The sequence below is a fragment of the Triticum urartu genome, chromosome 3A, assembly GCF_056163025.1.
Source record: "Triticum urartu cultivar PI428250 chromosome 3A, HENAU_Tu73, whole genome shotgun sequence".
NCBI lineage: Eukaryota > Viridiplantae > Streptophyta > Magnoliopsida > Poales > Poaceae > Triticum > Triticum urartu.
This window is the reverse complement of record NC_141875.1, coordinates 49316525-49333485: the sequence shown is the minus strand read 5'-3', so window position 1 is coordinate 49333485 and position 16961 is coordinate 49316525. Positions and strand designations below refer to the sequence as shown.

General features: G+C 45.3%; 2 protein-coding genes across 2 annotated transcripts; both read left to right on the top strand.

Moving 5' to 3' along the window:
* The first annotated feature begins 7044 nt into the window (after window positions 1-7044).
* Window positions 7045-11891, top strand: LOC125542677 (zinc ion binding protein). The gene is made up of 8 exons (XM_048705810.2): window positions 7045-7319; window positions 7600-7952; window positions 8045-8273; window positions 8405-8550; window positions 9627-9714; window positions 9791-9937; window positions 11235-11384; window positions 11466-11891. The coding sequence occupies exons 1-8, from the start codon at window positions 7047-7049 to the stop codon at window positions 11511-11513; spliced, it is 1434 nt and encodes a 477-aa protein (XP_048561767.2). The 5' UTR covers window positions 7045-7046; the 3' UTR covers window positions 11514-11891.
* A 1189-nt stretch (window positions 11892-13080) lies between these two features.
* LOC147978412 (uncharacterized) lies at window positions 13081-13662 on the top strand. The gene has a single exon (XM_087514746.1). It carries the CDS (start codon window positions 13081-13083, stop codon window positions 13660-13662), a length of 582 nt encoding a protein of 193 aa, XP_087370872.1.
* The last annotated feature ends 3299 nt before the right edge of the window (window positions 13663-16961 follow it).

The following is a 16961-nucleotide window of genomic DNA, read 5'->3' as shown; positions in this document are numbered from 1 at the left end:
TGACGTTTGGTACACCCAGAGCACTCCTACGGTATCCGGGATTTACACGATCTCATGGTCTAAGGAAAAGATACTTGACATTGGAAAAACTCTAGCAAACGAACTATACGATCTTGTGCTATGTTTAGGATTGGGTCTTGTCCATCACATCATTCTCCTAATGATGTGATCTCGTTATCAATGACATCCAATGTCCATAGTCAGGAAACCATGACTATCTGTTGATCAACGAGCTAGTCAACTAGAGGCTTACTAGGGACATGTTGGTGTCTATGTATTCACACATGTATTACGATTTCCGGATAACACAATTATAGCATGAATAAAAGACAATTATCATGAACAAGGAAATATAATAATAATCCTTTTATTATTGCCTCTAGGGCATATTTCCAACACTTTCCTTCTCTCCTACTCCTCCTTCCCTTCCTCTCCTACTCCAACTAGGGAAGGGAGGAATCCTACTCCAGGTGGGAGTAGGACTCCTCCAGGGCGCTACATAGGGGCCGGCCCTCTCCCCCTCCTCCACTCCTTTATATACGGGGGTGGGGGCACCCCATATACACAAGTTGATCTTCGTGATCGTTCCTTAGCCGTGTGCGGTGCCCCCTTCCACCATATTCCACCTCGGTCATATCGTAGCGGAGCTTAGGCGAAGCCCTGCGTCGGTAGAACATCATCACCGTCATCACGCCGTCGTGCTGACGAAACTCTCCCTCAACACTTTGCTGGATCGGAGCTCGAGGGACGTCACCGAGTTGAACGTGTGCAGAACTCGGAGGTGCCATACGTTTGGTACTTGGATCGGTCGGATCGGGAAGACGTACGACTACTTCCTCTACGTTGTGTCAACGCTTCCGTTGCCGGTCTACGAGGGTACGTAGACAACACTCTCCTCTCTCATTGCTATGCATTACCATGATCTTGCGTGTGCGTAGGAAATTTTTGAAATTACTACATTCCCCAACAAATATGACCTAAACGGCAGTGCCACATATAAGTTGCACTATCATTATTAACTTTGCGTCTTTTGGCTTCAATGTTATGAATATGTGTATCACTATGATCGAGATTCAATAAACCATTTATATTGAGTGTATGACCATAGAAGGTTTTATTCATGTAAATAGAACAACAATTATTCTTTGACTTAAATGAATAACCTTATTGCAATAAACATGATCCAATCATATTTATGCTCAACACAAACACCAAATAACATTTATTTTAGGTTGAACACTATTCCCAAAGGTAAAGAGAGTGTGCGATGGGATCTTATTAACCTTGGAATCACTTCCAACACACATCGTCACCTTGCCCTCAACTAGTTTCTGTTCATTTTGTAACTCCTGTTTCAAGTTACTAATCACAGCAACTGAATCAGTATCATATACCCAGGGGCTAATATGAACACTAGTAAAATACACATCAATAATCTGTATATCAAATATACCTTTGTTCACTTTTCCATCCTTCTTATCCGCCAAGTATTTGGGGTAGTTCCGCTTCCAGTGACCATTCCCTTTGCTGTAGAAGCACTCAGTTTCTGGCTTAGGTCTAGTTTTGGGTTTCTTCACGGGAGTGGCAACTTGCTTTCCATTCTTTGAAGTTCCCTTTCTTTTCCTTTGCCCCTTTTTCTTAAAACTAGTGGTCTTATTAACCATCAACACTTGATGCTCTTTCTTGAATTCTACCTTCGTCAATTTCAGCATCATGAAGAGCTTGGGAATCGTTTTCGTGATCCCTTGCATATTATAGTTCATCACGAAGTTCCAGTAACTTGGTGATAGTGACTAGAGAACTCTGTCAATCACTATCTTATCTGGAAGATTAACTCCCACTTGATTCAAGCGATTGTAGTACTCAGACATTCCGAGCACATGCTCACTGATTAAGCTATTCTCCTCCATCTTGTAGGCAAAGTACTTGTCAGAGGTCTCATACCTCTCGACTCGGGCATGAGTCTGAAATACCAATTTCAGCTCTTGGAACATCTTATATGCTCCGTGGTGTTCAAAACGGTTTTTGAAGTCCCGGTTCTAAGCCGTAAAGCATGGCGCACTAAACTATCAAGTCGTCATCATACCGAGCTTGCCAAACGTTCATAACGTCTGCATCTGCTCCTGCAATAGGTCCATTACCTAGCGGTGCATCAAGTACTAATTCTTCTGTGCAGCAATGATGATAATCCTCAGATCACGGACCCAGTCCGCATCATTGCTACTATCATCTTTCAACATAGTTTTCTCTAGGAACATATCATATAAAATGGGGAAGCTATAGCGAGCAATTGATCTACAACATAGATATGCAAATGCTATCAGGACTAAGTTCATGATAAATTTAAGTTCAATTAATCATATTACTTAAGAACTCCCACTTAGATAGACATCCCTCTAGTCATCTAAATGATCACGCGATCCATATCAACTAAACCATGTCCGATCGTCATGTGAGATGGAGTAGCTTTCAATGGTGAACATCACAATGTTGATCATATCTACTATATGATTCACGTTCGACCTTTCGGTCTCAGTGTTCCGAGGCCACATTTGCATATCCTAGGCTCGTCAAGTTTAACCCGAGTATTCCGCGTGTGCAAAACTGGCTTGCACCCGTTGTGTGTGAACGTAGAGCTTATCACACCCGATCATCATGTGGTGTCTCGGCACGACGAACTGTCGCAACGGTGCATACTCAGGGAGAACACTTATACCTTGAAATTTTAGTAAGGGATCATCTCATAATGCTACCGTCGCACTAAGCAAAATAAGATGCATAAAGGATAAACATCACATGCAATCAATATAAGTGATATGATATGGCCATCATCATCTTGTGTCTTTGATCTTCATCTCCAAAGCATTGTCATGATCACCACCGTCACTGGCTTGACACCTTGATCTCCATCGAAGCATCATTGTTGTCTCGCCAACTATCGCTACCTTGATGCCAACTATTGCTTCTATGACTATCGCTACCGCTTAGTGATAAAGTAAAGCAATTACATGGCGATTGCATTTCATACAATAAAGCGACAACCATATGGCTCCTGCCAGTTGCCGACAACTTTGTTACAAAACATGATCATCTCATACAATAAAATTTAGCATCATGTCTTGACCATATCACATCACAACATGCCCTGCAAAAACAAGTTAGACGTCCTCTACTTTGTCGTTGCAAGTTTTACGTGGCATCTACGGGCTAAGCAAGAACCGTTCTTACCTACGCATCAAAAAACACAACGCGGTATAGTGATTGCTTTTTGATCTTCAGAAAGAACCCTGTTCATTGAATCCGATTCAACTAAAGTTGGAGAAACTGACACCCACTAGCCACCTGTGTGCGAAGCACGTTGGTAGAACCAGTCTCGCGTAAGCGCATATGCGTAATGTCAGTCTGAGCCGCTTCATTCAACAATGCCGCTGAATCAAGAATCAACTAGTGATGACAAGCAATATGTATATACTCACGCCCACAACTCCTTTGTGTTCTACTCGTGCATATAACATCTACGCATAGACCTGCCTCGGATGCCACTGTTGGGGAGCGCAGTAATTTCAAAATTTTCCTACGCACACGCAAGATCCATCTAGGTGATGCATAGCAACGAGAGGGGAGAGTGTTGTCCATGTACCCTCGTAGACCGTAAGTCGAAGCGTTATGACAACGCGGTTGATGTAGTCGTACGTCTTCATGATCCGACCGATCCTAGCACCAAAGGTACGACATCTCCGCGATCTGCACACGTTTAGCTCGGTGACGTCCCACGAACTCTATATCCAGCTGAGTGTCGAGGGAGAGCTTCGTCAGCACGACAGCGTGATGACGGTGATGATGACGTTACCGACGCAGGGCTTCGCCTTAGCACTACAACGATATGACCGAGGTGGAAATCTGTGGAGGGGGCACCACACACGGCTAAGAGATCAACTTGTGTGTCTCTGGGTGCCCCCTCCCTCGTATATAAAGGAGTGGAGGAGGGGGAGGACCGGTCCTCTATGGCGCGCCCAAGGGGGGAGTCCTACTTCCGGTGGGAGTAGGACTCCCCCTTTCCCTTGTTGGAGTAGGAGAGAAGGAAAGGGGAGAGAAAGGGAAGGAAGGGGGGCCGACCCCCCACCCAATTCGGATTGGGCTAGGGGGGCGCGCCCTCCACCTTGGTCTTCCTCTCCTCTTTTCCACTAAGGCCCAATAAGGCCCATATACTCCCCGAGGGGTCCCGGTAACCCCCCGGTACTCCGGTAAATGCCCGAACTCACCCGTAACCATTCCGATGTCCAAACATAGCCTTCCAATATATCGATCTTTATGTCTCGACCATTCCGAGACTCCTCGTCATGTCCGTGATCATATCCGGGACTCGGAACTACCTTTGGTACATCAAAACACATAAACTCATAATACCAATCATCACCGAACGTTAAGCGTGCGGACCCTACGGGTTCAAGAACTATGTAGACATGACAGAGACTCATCTCCGGTCAATAACCCATAGCGGAATCTGGATGCTCATATTGGTTCCTACATATTCTACGAAGATCTTTATCAGTCAAACCGCATAACAACATACGTTGTTCCCTTTGTCATCGGTATGTTACTTGCCCGAGATTCGATCGTCGGTATCCCAATACCTAGTTCAATCTCGTTACCGGCAAGTCTCTTTACTCGTTCTGTAATGCAACATCCCGTAACTAACTCATTAGTCACATTGCTTGCAAGGCTTATAGTGATGTGCATTACCGAGAGGGCCCAGAGATACCTCTCCGATACACAGAGCGACAAATCCTAATCTCGATCTATGTCAACTCAACAAACACCATCGGAGACACCTGTAGAGCATCTTTATGGTCACCCAGTTACGTTGTGACGTTTGATAGCACACTAAGTGTTCCTCCGGTATTCGGGAGTTGCATAATCTCATAGTCATAGGAACATGTATAAGTTATGGAGAAAGCAATAGTAGTAAACTAAACGATCAAAGTGCTAAGCTAACAGATGGGTCAAGTCAATCACATCATTCTCTAATGATGTGATCCCGTTCATCAAATGACAACTCTTTGTCCATGGCTAGGAAACTTAACCATCTTTGATTAACGAGCTAGTCAAGTAGAGGCATACTAGTGACACTCCGTTTGTCTATGTATTCACACATGTACTAAGTTTCCGGTTAATACAGTTCTAGCATGAATAATAAATATTTATCATGATATAAGGAAATATAAATAACAACTTTATTATTGCCTCTAGGGCATATTTCCTTCAAATTTAACTATTGTTCTTTTGGTATGTCAATTTACTAATTGGTGGGTTGACACTACTACTAATATTCATGTGTGTGTTGACAAATCCTTGTTTATTTCTTAACAGACACACCAGGATTCCACCGTCGTAATGGAGAATGGGTCACCTGCTTCTGTTATTGGTACGACCAATCAGAAGTTTATTTTAGGACAGGTCACACAGATAAAGAATGTGCAATATTTCCCTACTATCAAGAAGGTTCTCGTTGGTGGATCATGTCTTCTGAAAGATTGGTTCAAGTTGGTGTTTGAGTCCAGTTAAGTTGGTATGTCTAAGTATGGATCTTTTGTTGGAAAGGGTTACGAGTGTGGAGGCTTGTTTCATCTCTCTTTGGAGGACTTCTGTAATAGAGTAGTGAACCATGTATGCACTAGTTCTGGTGAGACTAATATTTGGAATTCACAACTTTGTCACATTAATTTTGGTTTTCTGACGTGGTTATCCAGTATCAGTTTAATTCTGAAACCATCTTTTTTTGCAGGTTAATTATGAAACCACCTTATTCAAAGGCTTTGAGTGCCAAGCTTGTGTTCAAGCTAATCAGCCTGGCAAAGCCTCACAAGGCCTCCGAGGAAAGACAAGTGGCACCATTATATCTAATACATTCATATGTGTGCTAGATGTGTCGTATGTTGACAAAAAGTGGAAAGAAATATTTCATGACTTCTAGTGAGGATTCCACTAGATACTGTTAGGTGTATCTTCTGAAAACTGAAAATGAGGCTTAATATGTCTTCAAATGTATTTGTATTTTTTGATTATTTGATACTATTATATTATCACTTTTGGCAACTTTTTATAGCAGTTTGTATTATTTTTCCGGACTAACATATTATTCGATGCCCAGAGAAGTTGTTGTTTTCTGCATATTTTTGGTTTACAGAAAATCCATATTTACAAAGCTCAAAATACCGTGAGCATTTTGACGATTTTTTTCAGAACGAGAAGAATGCAAAAAAGCACAGGAAGAGGCTAGGATGCCACCCAAGCCCAAAGATGGCCAGGGGTTGGCCGTATGGAGAACAATAACTCTTACACAAAAGAACAAAAACTAATTGAAGTTTAGAAGAAAAAAGCGACAGAAGACAAGGGTTGTTCTAACCATTTGGAGCTTTATGACGGTTGTCAGATCTAGAGTGTGTAGTGGTGTAATTTACGAAGAAGCGAAAATCATTACGGTGGCTCCTATTTAGCTTAGTATTCCTGGTTCATTAATTACTACATAAACTTATATGACAAAACTGAGTGAAGGAAGATGCACATGTTACTTTTGTCTGGTTTATTTCCCGAGGTTTCCTGTCCGATTCAAAATGCTCAACACTGCATCCTCACCTTCTTGTCACGAAGGTCCTAATCACGTTGATAAAAATGTGCAAGAAAAGCATCAGGTCCCGCGCGCCTTGGGGGGGGGGGGGGGTGGGGGGGAGGGAGGCTCTAAACTTGGCACAAATCTTTCGGGAGCTATCCACTCAGTGGTATCATGTCCCCATCGACTACGAGATATCTATGGTGACTTCATCAATTTCAAAATCTACCGACTCAGCTATTCGAAACTTGGCACAAATTTTTCGGGAGCTATCCACTCAGTGGTATCATGTCCCCATCGACTACGAGATATCTATGGCGACTTCATCAATTTCAAAATCTACCGACTCGGCCATTCGAAAAAAAGGTCCAAGGAACGGTTCCACTATGTTACCGGAAAAAGAGCGAGATGGAGCAACGGCGTGAGGCCGAAGCCCATGGTTATTCATTCGGGTCCAGATCGGTGGACCCAGCCCATCCACCCACCCACCATCCATCGCCTTTCCTCCTCTTCCGTGCGTCGTGTCCTGTCGCGGGTCGCGCAGGGGAAAAGAGAGCTCTGTACCTCTACCTCTACCTACATCCGCCATTCGATTTCCCTGCTCCTATCCATCCATCAGAAGAGGCTCGGCTCGGCTCGCCCGCCGCCTCCGCCTCCGTCGCCGTCGTCGCCGCCGATCCAACCGCCCGCCCCCACGCACCCACGCACGGTAAGCACCCCCGCTCCCCTTCCACTCGATTCCATCCCCTTCCTTGGATCGATTGCTTGCGTTGCGTACCTCGCCCTGCTCAAATCCATCGATCCCCAATCGCCCCTGTCGATTAGGGCGAGCGAGCGCGACTCCGGCGAGCTAGAACGAAGTAGGTGCCCGATGGCTCCCCTCGCTCCGCGGCTGGCTCCCCGCGGGCCTCGACCAGACCGCATCCGCTCGCCCAATTCGGCGCATCATTTTCCGTTGACACGCCTCGCGCTCCATGTGTGCCGTGCAGGGCCAGGGAGCCACCTGCGAAGAGACAATCGCCATGAGCTCGCTCTGCCCGTTCGCGAAAGCCACCACCGGCGGCGTGTGCCCCATGAAATCCGACAAGAAGCCCGACAAGAGCGGCGGCGGCGCTGCGTGCCCCGTGACTGGCAAGAGTCATGGCAGCGAGAACAAGGAGAGCGGCGCCGACCGCGCCGCCGGAGAAGAGGGCGCAGAAGAGGACCCTCGCGTGGTGCCCGCAAAGTGCCCCTTCGGCTACGACTCCAACACCTTCAAGCTCGGCCCCCTTAGCTGCATGGTCTGCCAGGCCCTGCTCCACGACGCCAGCAAATGCATGCCGTGCTCACATAAGTTCTGCAAGTGCGTGCGTTTCTCATGGGTTTTGCATCTGGATCAGACATTTTTCCTTGCTTGCTTGTGTCCTGACTGGAATGGATGTTGAAACTTGGCAGGGCGTGCATATCACGCTTTAAGGACTGCCCATTGTGCGGTGCTGACATAGAGGGGATCGAGCCGGATACCGAGCTCCAGGCCCTTGTCGATCGCTTCATTGACGGTCATGCCCGAATCAAGAGATCGCTTGCTGGAGAAAGCAAGGAAGCAGCGGATGGCAAGAGCAAAGTGATATACGAGGATGTCTCCATGGAGAGAGGTGCTTTTCTAGTGCAACAAGCCATGAGGGTCAGTAATCAAATCAATTCCAATTTTGAGCTCTTTAACCTGTGAAAAATTGCATGGTTATCCAGTATGTATGTACTAATTTATCGATGACCTTGGTGCTATAGTGATGCCTCTAACTTCTTTGTCTCCAGGCTTTTCGCGCACAGAACATTGAAAGTGCAAAGTCGAGGCTCAGTATGTGTGCAGAAGACATCAGGGAGGAGTTGAAATCTTCAGAAGATAACCTAGACCTGTGTTCTCAGCTTGGGGCAGTGTTGGGAATGCTCGGGGATTGCTGGTATGACCTTGTTTCTTGACTACTTCCCCTTCCTAGTGTTTTCACCATGGCAACCTATGAAATAAACCGCCAGGAGAAAACTGGGGTTAGGTAAAAAAAATCTGTGCCGCTAGAACTTTTTGTACTAATGGCTGGTAGGTTGTAGTGTGCCTTGGATCTCCTGAGAATAAAGAAAGTAATGGTTCAACACTTTGTGTCTGCTCTGCATAACCCATTCTAGTCTAAGGGGCTGTTCGGCATCGCTCCGCTCCGCTGCTCCCGGAGCGGAGTTGGCGGAGCTGTAGGTCAAAATGGTGGAGTTGCCATTTACCCGCTCCGCAGATTCCCGGAGCGGACCATTACCGAACAGGGCCTAAGTCAGCAAATCTGCAATAATTCCCTGTGGATATTCTTGCTTGATAGTTTAGCTGTATATTCCAGCCTGGTTTCTTGTTTGTGTAACCTCTTTATTAAAATGAGGTCCACTTGTTTGCTTGAGTCAGTACTTTTGCACAATGAATCTCTGTAATTCATTAAAAATGTTCTTCCCATTATTGTATGGTTTCAACTCTTAGGCATGATTTATTGAACTGGATCTGTTATATTGGACAGACAGATGAATGACAGTGTAGTTTGCCTTATATCATTTTACAATCTGGCAACTGGTGGGTATAGCCACTGATCTAGCAACTTCTCATTCTGAAAACAGTCCTTAGTGTCTTATTCATGTATCCTAGTACCTGCATGTTCTGAGCCTTGGAAAGTGAAATATGGGAAATCTCATCATAGCTAAGTTCATTTCTCTTAATTTAAGTATTGGACAATGATGTACTCATATGTTTACTTTTTAATGACACATCACATATCAGTAATTTTGCAATGCTTAATGCCACTAGTGAAAAAAATTCTGTTATTAATGCACTTCAAATTTTCTGCATCAGATTTAGCTAATCAATGTTATTTCATACTTCCTTCATTCTACTCATTACACATTATAACAGCGAGACACGGTGACCTTATTTGCTTATTTAGTTGATGAGCAAACTCATTGCTCACTGGTTTCTCCCTGGTCCTCATCACGGGACTCTGTTTTTCAGTCGGACCTTGGGAGATCCGCCTTCAGCGATCACTTACTATGAAGAAAGTGCCGAGCTTCTGTCGAAATTGCCCAAAAAGGATCTTGAGGTCGTATTCTAATTTAGTGCCATACAGTCTTAACAGTAAAATTCCTTGTCGACTGAGCTTTTGGTTTCTTCTACAGTTGGTCCATACGCTCTCAGTTTCTCTTAACAAAGTTGGAGACCTTCGCTACTATGGCGGGGACCTGCAATCGGCAAGAAGTTATTATGCCCGTTCATTAGATGTTCGCAGAAATTCAGTAAAGGAACATTCAGCTGTGGCCTCCCAGGTGAATGCTATGCTCACATGTTGTCATGTACTCCCTCTGTAAAGAAATATAAGAGCGTTTAGATCACTACTTTAGTGATCTATAAACGCTCTTACATTTCTTTACGGAGGGAGTAATTCATTAAAAATTCAAGATTAAGCATCAACATAAACGACATACATAGTTGTCTTAACTAAGAAATGTCCTTGGGTGTCCTTTTTTGTCCAGTTTCTTTTGGCCACTGCTGGACTTTGTTGGTTGGCTTCCTCAAAGAAACAGTCTTGTATAATGTCTTAGGGTTACAATGGAATCAAGTGCTAGGCCATAATAGATCTGTAGGAAATTAAGTGCTGCAACTTTGGTTGTGTTGTTTACCATAATAGATAGAGTAGTTTTCTTTGTTTTGTGAAGGCATAATAACTTGAAAACTGCCACCTGTTATCTGAAGTCTTTTTTCTGATTCTTTCCGTTCCACGCACAAAGATACAGGGTTCATTTATAGTATGAAAATATGTGATAATGGATGTGAAGGGACATAGTCGAGCTATAGGAAATTAAGTGATGTAACTTTGGTTGTGTTGTTTACCATAATAGCAAAAAAATTCTTTTTGTTTTTTGCGAAGGCATAATAACTTGAAAACTGCCACCTGTTATCTGAAGTCTTTTTTGTGATTCTTCGCGTTCCACGCACAAAGATACAGGGTTCATTTATAGTATGAAAATATGTGATAATGGATGTGAAGGGAAAGGAAAGAAATAAGACTAATAGGCTCAGGAAGTTGGCAAAATAAAACTTTATATGCTTCTTATGCAAGCTCCTGTTTTGATTGCATAGTGGTGAACATGTTTAATTTCCTAAGGCGTTATTCTTGAATAACCAATCTTCTTTATTCTAAATGGATGAAGAATATGCTTCAATACAAGTGTTGGTCAAGTTTGTCCTTGGTACCTACTTCATACACTAGGATCCTAAGGTGTCTTATTTTTAGTGGACAAACTGAAGTGTGCAAAATGTCATTTAGAAATTACCTTGTTTGTTTGATTCAGTACTTTTACGGAATGAATCTCCGTGATTGATTGAGAATGCTCTTTTAAAAATAACATGGTCTGAACAAGTAGGAGTACTTCGATTCAGTACTTTTACGGAATTAAAGTACTTTAATTCAGTACTTTTACCGAATACCCTTATTTATTCACCCAGACTTTTACTTTTTCCGCTTGGAAGTTACAAATTGTTACATTGAATTATGGACTATGCTGCATGGTGCTGTTTGCTTTAGCTGCTATTACCTGACAATCTGACGGTTGTTCGTTGTAGGTCATTGATCTAGCAACCTCTCTAGCCAAAGTCGCGGATGTTGATAGAAACCTCGGTAACGAAGATGCGGCTGTCGAGGGTTTTGAGGAAGCAATCAAGTGCCTTGAGAAGTTGAAGCTAGATTCTGAGCAAGCTAGCCTAGAACAACGGGTAGCTACTAATTTTACCCCTTCATCTTTGATTCCTGACACATGTTGTTCCGGCCTAACTTTCCGTCTCTACTTTTTACAGCGGCGCTCGGTTCTCGACTTCCTGCAGAAGCAATTGCACGACAAGTAAGACATGGTCCCAGTGTGTACTATCCATAACGAGGTTCGACCGACCGCATCGTTGTTGTGTTGCAATATGGAATGGTGCATAAGGGAGGAGGGAGGTGCTCTAGAATGGTTGCGCCCTGTGTGTAATTCCAACCTCAGTCGTGGCACAAACAATCTTAAACAAGGCCGCGTTGTACGTATTCTAGGAGAGTTCTCTTCAGTCTCGCCAATATATGCTCCAGGCTCTAGCTAGCTCCCTGTGGTCTTCTCCCAAGCCGAAACAACAGGGGTAAGGTGAAACTTGTCTGAAGCTCCTTGTTGCATGTTGAATCCGATCGACCCCGTTGTATATCGACAATAACACACATAGAACTGCTAGAATCTGGCCATTTTGCTTGAATTTATTGTCGAGCTGTCTGCATAATATTATTATTATGGTCATAATCGGGAATCTCCAAAATAAAGTCAGCAAGAAGGAAGAATGCTCAGGTCTTGAATTCGTATCTTGTGACGAACGGGTCTTTAATTGACAAGACGCTAGCTAGCCAGGTCTTGCTTGGCAAAGATGCTCGGGCGCTCGTGGAGAATAAGAAGTAGGGAAACGTGCTATGGTCTGGCCATTTCGTTTGAGGTTTCTGTAAGTTGCTTGCATAATATTAGGACTGGTAGCATTGTTATATATAGTCATATAATCAGGAATAGAATCTCTAAACTGAAGTCAGCAAGAAACTGAGTGTTGATGGTGTTCATATCGTCTGACAAACGGGTCTTCGTTTGACAATGAGGCTTGGGCAGTTGGGCGGGCGCTCGTGGGGATTAAAAAGTAGTAGGTCTGTCACATGAGTTGATCTTCTTTTTGGAGACCTCTGACCTGCAGCAGCAGCAGGTTGTAACTGTTTATGCATATATGTGCATGTGTGTAAGTGTATTGACTGTCCGTATGCGCTAGTAGTTCTCGTGTTGCTCTGACCGAACTAATGTATCTCCAGAATCAAAGTGCTCTGTTTTCTAGGGGCAGAATAGGAGTGCTTAATTAGCGTCGTATAAATCAGAAGAACTATCGAACTGGCTAACAACTCAAGTGACAGCTTCGAATGAAATTGCTTGAGGAGATTGGAGTGGATTGGGTTGGATAGGTCGATTGGTCGGGTCAAAAGTGGAAAAGGTATATATTCATGCACTGAACAGTAGTCACTTAGAACAACTCCTCCTTGGCTGGTCGGTTTTAGAGCAACACCAACGGGCGATCCAAATGGACATCATTTTTGTTCGCTTTTTATCTGTTTGGGTCGGCCGCCCGCCCGTCGTCTGTCCTCTTTTAATTTTGGGTCGGCAGTGCGTCTAATGGGCCGATCCATTTTCATGACCGTGCGCGTTTAACATCGTGCCGTCACCCTGATTTTGGCGCTCCAGCGCGCGGGAAAAGGTTCGCGCGCGCAGGGGAAAGCGGCCTAGCGCGCGCTGGTTTTGGTTTTGGCGCTCCAGCGCGCGGGAAAGGTTCGCGTGCGCGCCGTGGCCGGCGCTCGCTATAAAGAAGGCGCTCCCTCCACACTCTGTCGGCCGCCCACTCTCGCCGTCTCTGCGCCACCATGTCGATCCGCCGTCTGCGCGCTTCGGATTTTTGCGGAGTCCGCGAGCGCCGCTCCGGCGCCTTCTTCGCCGAGATCTGGTTTCGCGAAAAACGTCTCGTCCTCGGCACCTTCGACACCGCAGAGGAGGCGGCCCGCGCGCACGACGCGGCGGCGTGGCGCCTCCTGAGGCCTCGTCGGGATATGAATTTTCCCAACGTGTCGAGCCAGCGGGCGCAGGATCTGGCGCCTCTCCCGCGGCTTTTCACCGACGAGGATCGTCGTGTCCACCGGAGGCGGCAGCGTCGCCTCGCCATCGCAGAGAAGGACGTGGAAGCCTTGGTGCTGTGGCGCGGAGGCTACCTGCAGGACATCATCGACGAGCGCCGGTTCTACAAGCAATTGAGACCGGAGAGGGACGCGAGAAGGAGGGAGCGAGCCGCCTATCGGGAGGACAAGCGTTCGCGAAAGCAGACAGCTCAATTGAAACTGAAGCTACAAGAAACGTCGGGTTGGGACTTTGAAGACAAGCAGCTTGCGGACGCCTACCTTCAAATGTCAAAGAAGGATATTACCGAGTCGGAGTCAAAAAGCGACGAGTAGTTGTTCTTTTTCTTTTATCTGTGTACGCTAGAACTATCTATGTATCCATTTTAATCTGAAAAAAATGGCCGGGGGCGTCGGCGACGTAGTAGGCGGGCGAGTGTGTGAATCTAATGTGCCACCGACCAGCGGGCCAGGTGAAGAAAGCGGACGAGCGCGCGCGTCCGTCTTGTGTCTGCGCCGACGCAAATCAGGCTAAAAAATGGACCAAGAATGGGTCGGCAGACGGACGAAAGCGGACGCGCATCCGTTTGGGTCAGCGTGTTGGACCGGCTTTTTTGTCCGCACCAATCCAAACGAACGGCCACGGACAAAATGAATGGCCTCATTGGAGTTGCTCTTACTTGTGTCTTTTTGACGATTGGCAGCGGGGTATCTAGCACGTGCTGTTGCTTATGTTCCTCCTTTAGCCCGTCAACTATAATCAACCCCTGGACACGATTGGTTTTCACGCGGTAAAAGAGAATCATATGGATATGATTGGATGAGCGAGTCACGAGAAAAACAAAATGCATATGTTTATCGGCAGGCTGCAGCTGGCGATCAAGACTCGAGAGGCTGCCAGTAGTCAAGAGTAAACGATACCACAAAATCCAAGCTCACTAGCTAACTCGATCGTCTCTGCTTTGGAAATTCCACTCCATGAAAGCGGGAGGAAGGTACCAGATGTGGCATGTACTATGTATGCGTCTAGCTGGTTCATTTACTTTTCTGCATCGATCGTGTGCGTGTGCGTGTGCTTTCTCTATCTTTTCCTTTTTCAAGAACACACAAGGTGTATGTCATTTGCATTAATTAGAGCTCAGAACATAATAATTGTCCGGTTGTCATGCACTCCCTTCATTTAAAAAATATTGGGTAGACTAGCCACAATGAAGAGTAACATACACTAGTAACATACACGTATCCCTAGACTATGTTACTACCTTCATAGTGGGTAGTAACTTAAGTGTGGTAACATGCAAGAATTCATTTATTAGGTTATAGACTCATATTGCATTGGGACATGTGATGTTACAGTAACTAGTTAAGTTACTACAACTACCTCTTTCCTCATTAACTCATTGCCACATAAGCAAATTTGTTGAGTTGGACTCGATGTTACTACTGAAGTTACTCCCACTATGGCTAGTCTTATGGAGATGGTGGTATCTCCAACCCACCAGGGATCAAACCCTACCTTTGATGTTTTGGTGTCTCACTAATGCATATTATTCGCGAGCATAGCTCATACGATTACGTTCTTTGTGTCGGAACCAGACCACCACGGTTCAAGTCCTAGACTTGGCTCGGCTCGTATCTCTACTTTTATTAAAAAAACTGAGTTGGTGATGATGATGTGCCTGCCATCTTGTAATATAGACCGCCTGATCTATATCTGATGGATAGAAAGCAAACTATGACAATTTTATAAAAGATACCCGCACCTCTCTCCACATTTACAGATAAGGCCTTGCCTCGTTCATCCTTATCTCCCACAATCTCATTGTTGAGCAATTAAAAAAGGAAGTTTCTGAAACAATCTGGCATGGTGGCTGTTGTCGGCGCCGTCCATCCTCATGCCTCCGCCCAGTCCGACTACCAGTCACCACCATGCCCCATTCCTCCTCACCTTATCTCTCATCTTTCTCGAGATACCATTTTTTCGATGAAATTCTCGAGATACCATTTTTCTGATAAAAATCTCGAGATATAATTAGTTTTTACACATGGGATTACTCCTGCATGGGTCAATCACACCATGTGTTTTGTAAAAAAATGCATCTTGATGTTCCGTGCAATGCACGGGCATCTTGCTAGTTTTCTAGATTTGTTTCAGGCTTTCCGATGATCTTTGTGGATAAGGCGTTCCCGTCGACTATGAGGTGCCTGTGATAACCTCGTCAATGTTTTTTTAAATACAAAATATTCTTTCAGTGGGAAGATGATGTTTCAAAGAAAAGTTTCATCTTTGTCTCAAATTAATTTTCTTAACTTTTCACCAATTAAGCATGATTTTCTTTAGGAGGAACTTGGGTGAGCAGCTGATGGAATAGTGGTTCCAGGTTCAAGCGATTGCCAATAGTGTCCTTACACCATTTCATTCCTTTCTTTCCCTCGGGCTCCTCATGCATAGTAAACTTATGCCCACGGATATTCCACAAAAATACTTATGGCTATGGATAACCTTAGGAAAGAATATACCAAGGCGATGGAGGGAGGTCGGGGAGGGTGCTCCGTAGCGGGCGGAGGGAGGTGGTTGGGGGCGGAGGGCGGGGGAGGCGGGAACAGCTGGGTGGAAATGTCCCTCCTGCCAAATCTCGTAGACGATAGGGGTCGCGCTCGGGTCGGCCTCCCGCCTTGTGAATCTAAAGGTTGGGGGCGAAGTTGCAATTTTTTTTCAGTCCGCGGCCCGATACGGTTTCTGGTCTGGCCACTTTTTTTCGCGCGAAACTGTAAACGAGCGGTTATTTTACGGGTTGACGCGTTTTAAGGGGTCTGCTAGAGTTGCTCTAATGATGTTATTTTCATTGAACACTATGCTACCAACCTCTCAGCTCTTAGGTGGATTTCAAACATTCATCTTTACAGTTTATGGACTAGTTGGCCAGAAGGCTTTACAGCTCTCTCACAACACACAGTTGACAACTGTTTTCCCACAACAATCTCTTGCAGCAGTTTTCAGGAAATCCACAACCCAACCAAACGCCACTTATTTGTACGTCGGAAGTGGAAGGAGAACAAAATTTCCCGCGCACGCTCCTGTTGCTCTGACTGAATTTAATGTCTATAAAAAATCAAGTGCCTTCAAACATAAAATAACATCAAACATAAAATAACAATCAAGTGCCTAGCGTCGTATCAGACTGAAGAGCGATCAAATAGACCAACAACTTGAGTTACGCAGTAAAAGCATCCCCAATAGATGGTCCAGATTTTGACGGTCCAAAACTGAAGATGTAAATTTTGGACCGTCAAAAAGTGCGTTTTGGAGCTCCGAAAAAAGGCCAACTCCAACAGATGGTACAAATTCATGGTTCAAAAGAGCAACTCCAATAGATGGTCCAAATTCATAGTCCAAACGCCTTGGGGAATTCCGTCGAACACCTTGCGCGCACGGTGGAAGAAGATGGCCGCCGGTTGGATTGACTGCTGCGGTCGGCTGCAGACGGCGGCGGTGATAAGAAATGAGGTAGGAGGCCGGCCAAAAGGAGCTCGGCGGGCGGCGAAGACTAGTTCGGCAGCCGGGCGGAGGGCTTGGTGCGGCGGTCGTGCGACCGGCGCAACGGCCGTGGACAGGCTCACGGCCGATGGGAGGA